The sequence below is a fragment of the Limulus polyphemus genome, unplaced genomic scaffold (genome assembly GCF_000517525.1).
Source record: "Limulus polyphemus unplaced genomic scaffold, Limulus_polyphemus-2.1.2 Scaffold3071, whole genome shotgun sequence".
Lineage (NCBI taxonomy): Eukaryota > Metazoa > Arthropoda > Merostomata > Xiphosura > Limulidae > Limulus > Limulus polyphemus.
The window spans coordinates 6785-12821 of record NW_013668681.1 but is presented as its reverse complement, the minus strand read 5'-3'; the positions used below and the strand labels follow the sequence as shown (position 1 = coordinate 12821).

The 6037-nt window shown below is 35.1% G+C and overlaps 1 protein-coding gene across 2 annotated transcripts; it reads right to left on the bottom strand.

Annotated features, from left to right (window-relative positions):
* Positions 1-11: 11 nt before the first annotated feature.
* LOC106468596 (neutral and basic amino acid transport protein rBAT-like) lies at positions 12-5739 on the bottom strand. Of its 2 annotated transcripts, XM_022396942.1 has the most exons (4): positions 4701-5739; positions 2064-2669; positions 1019-1383; positions 12-687 (listed from the first exon to the last, which is right to left on the bottom strand). In XM_022396942.1, exons 1-4 carry the CDS (start codon positions 5481-5483, stop codon positions 678-680), a joined length of 1764 nt encoding a protein of 587 aa, XP_022252650.1. In that variant the 5' UTR covers positions 5484-5739; the 3' UTR covers positions 12-677. The 2 variants fall into 2 exon arrangements, with proteins under 2 accessions (XP_022252650.1, XP_022252649.1); XM_022396941.1 differs by having other exon boundaries at positions 12-1383.
* Between the last annotated feature and the right edge of the window lie 298 nt (positions 5740-6037).

Below are 6037 nucleotides of genomic sequence, written 5' to 3'. Positions count from 1 at the left end.
TTTTTTGGGATGGGGATTCGAACCCGCAACCGTCAGATTGGGAGTCGAGCGCACTAACCACCTGGCCATGCCGGGCAACTAGAGTGTTAATTACTCACTCTGTAAATTTACTGTTACTTGTTTATGTCCGTTCTGGAACTGCACAATCTAGAAAATACATGTTACTAAAGCGATAATAGAACCCAGTAACGACGTGTAAACAAACTGTTACAAAATAAACATGAAAAAAATCAACTTTATTGATACATTTTAAATCTTAAGACATGGACCGAATATACACTTAACATCTAATATTTTCTAAATAAATCTGTAAAGTAAGATGTTTTAATTTAAGAGCTTTGAGAGATAGCAATTTCTCCTTATTTTCTGTCACAAAGGAAGAAACGTTATTACTGTAAAACAAAAAACCCGGAAAGAAATTTGTTCCTCACTGAAGCTTATCAAAATCCCATATTATATGTCAAACTGCTGTGTGTTTGATTTCTGAGGGAGATTTGAAAACTCGTCACGATAACTTTCAAACAGAGGTAAATTAGAAAATGTGAACATCGCTTGTTTGTTGTAAACTGCTGAAACATGAAATAGAAGATTATATCTGTTACGAACCAAAAACTCGAATTGTCAAAGTTATTAGTCTTTGGTATCCAAGCTTGTTTTTCTTTCTCTGTAATTGATTTTCAGATATGTCTGCGAAGGAAAAACAAAATGTGATTGGAAGCTACAGGCTACTGAATAACTCATTTTAGTACATTAAATGTAATATGGTAAAGTTGAATACCAATAATTAACATGCTTATAGGTGTTTCATATTTATATGAAAATAGCAGTTACATAACTGTAACAATTAAAAGATGTTAAAAATTCTCAAAATTACGCTTATAATCCCATCATAGGTTTCTTTTTTTATTTCCCTACTTCTGCTATTAGAGCCGTTCCTGGGATCATAGAAAATTGGCTTAAGTTAGAAATATTTGAATTATTGGAGGTTGAAAACAAAACTTTAACATTAGAAAAGTACCTTAAGAAATTTAATGTCCGTCGGATTTCGCCAAATTCAGCAAATAAAACATATTTCTTGTTATCTTGGAGATGCCTTTCCAAAACAACGACGTTTTCGTCGATATAATGAAATATAAACGTTGACATTTTCTTTCCACTGGTGACACCACCGTTGTCATAAAACGCTTTCATCCACAAAGAGGGCGAACTTTGTTTGACTGAGATAACTTGACGTAACAAAGCAATGTTCATGGATTGTTGCGCTACGTTATTTACCATAAAATCAGGACGGATGGGTAGCCATGGCAACGACTTGTTATGAGTAAAGTTGGCTTCGAACGTTGATTCCCATTGCATTGGACAAAGTTGCCCCACACTGAAAGTCTGAAAAACAATTTGAAAGTGAGGCTCACTTGTAACAGTAGAACCACGTATAAAATCATTCCAAAGTTAATGGCTGTATCATTTTTTTCTACACTGGCATATTATATTATTCAGCTAATAATTCTCTACGAATGTTATCCGGTAATTCTATCATCGTTAATTAATGATTTGTTTTATTATATGATCTTGCATTTTACTGACTACACGTACTGTTAGTGTTTATAATTAAAATATAAAATAAACTAAATTTCATAACTTCTATCTACTTGGACATCTAAAACATATATAGCGACGTATTTTGAAGATCAAGTGTTTAAAAAATTGAATGTATTTAAGATATTTCACTTTTTACGTAAAATAGTATCCTAGAGATAATTACCACCACAAATGTTGAATTATTTTACTTTTAGGAACTGGATGTCTTTGAACATCTAATATTTTGTTTACATCATAACTTAAAACTGTTCCGTCGTAGCAGTTTCGAATTATTCGGCTTTAAAACTACGTTTACTTATAATTATCTTGCACATAAGACTAATATTGGTGTGCTGGCTTTTATATTGATTTGTAGAGTTTGACAAGTAACGTAAACTAAAAGAAAAAAAAAACTTGAAACTGTGCTAGCAGTAAAGCAGATTGGCAAATAATTAAATAAAGCTTAACAACATTTAGGTTCTCACCTTCCCAGTGATGATGTCTATCGAGTCCTGGAGATTAATCTCGTCCCCATAAAACAGTGAGATTGACCCAGGCAACATAAGTAGAAAAATCATGGCACTGAATGTGTAGCTTGTATCTACCCTTGTTGCTAACCTCGATGTTTCTGCATTACCAAGATGCCAGTGTGTCCACGGTGAAGCCGACATGCTGCTCCACTCAGCTACCTGAAGAACTTGCGTCTCAATAGACGAAGTTCGGTCCAAAGAGAGATGTAACTGGACATCTATGAGGTCACACGTATCTAGAATCAAACGTAGGTTAATACTCTCCTCATCTTTTAGTTTCTTCAGAAACTTTTCTGACACCATCATGATCTTTTTATCGGTGTCAACACTATAAGTGTCTAGTAAGTGGCGCCACCTTTTCATCACCAAATAAATATTGTTAGAATTCATTACCCTCAACCCCTTCATGTAAAATCCATCTACTCCTTTCTGAAGCCAAAAATTCAGAACTCGATCCATTTCGTTTTGGACCGCAGGATGAGACCAGTTGAGAAAGAATTGGCTGCCAAACGGACGACTGGGATTTTCTTTATCTTCATCATCGAATTCGGAAAGGTTATCCTAGGCATACGTTTTAAATGGTAAGAATAACTATAGAACTATCAAATATTTCAATTACTGAATATGATGTATCTATACAGCAACTAAATGACTGACAAATACATATGTACTCTATTTTACTTCACCATTAGGCCTCTAAACCACAGATTATCTTTTCAATTTCTCCTCTGGTGAAAAAGAAAACAAATATTTAATAGTTAAGTGCTCTATCTAATGAGAAATATACAAAAAAATATTTAATTTAGCAATTAAGTTTAGAAACACTCTTTGCGAAATTGCAGTCACGTTTAGGGTCACAGAAAAGCAAGTTTTGCAAAATATGTATTCAGTGTAATATACATAGTATCAATATTTAAACATTTTAATTAAAGAAACCTTAAAAACTTGGAGCAAGTTTTTAAACACCGTCTGTATGCATTAAGATTTTGAAACATCTCTTTAGCTATGCTTCTTAATCCGTGATTATAAAGATGGTTTTTTAGTAGATTGGACTTGTGAAATATATTAGTTAGTAACACAAACTCTGCTGTGAAACATCGCGTTAAAGAGTGGTGAAATGGGTGACTTAGCAACACAAAACGTGCTGTGTAACACTAACTTAAAGCGTGGCGAAATTGGTCACTCAGTAACAAAACCTGCTGTTAATCACCGTGTTAACAAGTGCTGAAATGGGTGACTTAGTTACGCTAAGCCTGCTGTGAAACACCGTGTTAACAAGTGGCGAAATATGTCACTTAGTAACACAAAACTTGCTGTTAAACACCGTGTTAACAAGTGCTGAAATGGGTGACTTAGTAACACTAAGCCTGCTGTGAAACACCGTGTTAACGAGTGGCGAAATATGTGACTTAGTAACACAAAACCTGCTGTGAAACACCGTGTTAACAAATAGTGAAATAGATAACTTAGTAACACAAAGCCTGTTCTGAAACACCGTGTAACATGTGGTGAAATGGCTGACTTTGTAACACAAAGCCTGCTGTGAAACACCGTGTTAACAAGTGGTGAAATGGGTGACTTAGTAACACAAAGCCTGCTGTAAAACACCGTTTAAAAAAGTAGCGTGACATATATCTATCACGTGGGAATAGCTAGCTCGATGCAATTATAAACAACTATCGAATGACAACCATACTTATTGCATTGATTTCGAAGTATCAAACTTACTTTTCAACAAAAGAAACAATCTCATTTAGAAAAGCGTTACATGATATACTTATAATGCCAAACAAACAAAATTTAACATATTATACCACGATTTAGATCTTCGATTTTATGTTTCTGTTCTTTGAAAGACGTTTATTGAAAGCATGCTTTCATTAATCCACCATTTTGAGCTGTCCCTTATGCAAATACTAAGTTCCCTCGGGCTTGAATTTCATCAAGACATTTAAATTTATATGTATATATCATCTACGAGTATGTGTTTATACATACATATCAATTAAAAATTGTGTGTATTTTAACTAGGCCTAGAAGCTATCAATTACTGCAGCCGAATTCAGTCCCTTGTGGGCACGAAGTCACGAATACACTTATTTGTTAAATATATATATGTGTGTGTGCATTAAAATATTTTACACATATTTATGCATTATGGAAAATATAGGTAATGCCACAAATGAAACATTTGCTTGTGGATAAGAAGACTGAGAATATATGGTGAGAAGTGGTGTTTTATGAATAATGAAGAAACGAAAAGGTCAATTGAATCAGATCTGTAACGAGACTGAAATAGCAAAGTGTTATTGTTTTTTCAAAAGGAAAGGAAAACGAGTAAATATATCGTAAGAAAACTTGTAAAATTTTTTCAGTTGTAGTTTGATGTACGAAATATATATTTTCTTTTACATGGTGACGAGTTGATACAAATTTAGTAAAACAAACATTATGACTAGCTCCACCTAATAAAGAGCTCTAAACAAAAACTCGCTCGCAACAATTTTTACCGGAAGTTGAAAATATATCATATCAGCATTACGCCCATCTCAGTATCCTAATTACTAATGGAACAAAAGGTTCAATACTTACTAATGTCTCGTTGTTAACATAGTAATACTTGTATTTTCCAGTACTGTTTTGTAGCCAGTGGGCAGCCCAAGTATGCTGGTCACTGGTCAACGAAGGATTGATATCCAATATAAGACGCATGCCTCGTGTGTGCAGCTCATCTACCAGGTTCTGGAAGTCCTCCATTCTGCCCAGATGTGGATCTACACTGAGGAAGTCGATGATATGACTAAACTCTAGAGGGTAGTCTAACGCACTGAAAATGGAATTCAGCCTGATAGATTTAACGTTGAGACTTTGGACGTAACTTAATCTCTGAATCAGACCCACCAAATCCCCATAGCCGTCATTGTCCGAATCTTGAAAAGAAGCAGGAAAAATTTCATACGACACCATCCCCTGCCACCAGTCTCTCCGTAAGCCATAGGCCTCCTTGCTGCCTGACGCCACTAATCTAATCACCATGCAAAACATGCTGATAATGACGAACGCAAGTATTACGAAACATCCAAGGCGGACAGTAGCCCAGTTCCAATGAAGGAAGAACGTGGTCTTACATTTGGCTATGTTTAGTAGTCCAACTCTTGAAGAATAATTTTGGTTTGATCTATGTGTCCGATGAGATGGACGAATTGTGTAAGGTTCGTGGTACCCAGATCGTAGCATGTAAGGGCACAACTGACGTTCCAAACCTAGCTCGCTGTCTGTGGAAGAGTTTTTGGGAATCAGACACTCAGAAGGATCGTCATTGTCCGATAATTTCAATCCATTTTCGTTAGTTATTAAACTCATGGTTTCACTCATGTCGGTGTAGGGATTTCCATTGTGAGTTTCAATCTTGCAAGTAGTGTCCTCTTCTGCTTCATCTGCACACAAGAAACTGTTATCTGCTTGAGCGAATATTGCAGCTTCACTAAGATCAGGTTGACTGAGGTCCACTAGAATTCCCGAAAATTCTTTTCTTTTTATAAACGGATTTACGGCTTGGTAATGGGGAGGTGACAGTGGAATGGCAAAGTGATCATCAAAAGAACCAGTTTCGTGCAGCGTGGAAAGGTTCATTGATGACTGACAGGGACACTCACCGTCCATCTGCTTAGAAAAACACAAAGTTAAAAACATAAAATAAGTTCACATTTATCACAAAAAGCACACTTACTTTTCCGTTTCCTAAATAGCAACAAAACTACTGAGTCTCCTCTTTCCTACACAAAATACTTTCAACAGCTTTATTCTGTGAGACGTATAGAACAATAATGTCTATTGAATATAAATGTATTTATACTCTCTTTCTCTCCCTTTATATATATATATATACATTTATACTCCCTATCTTTATATATATATATATATATATA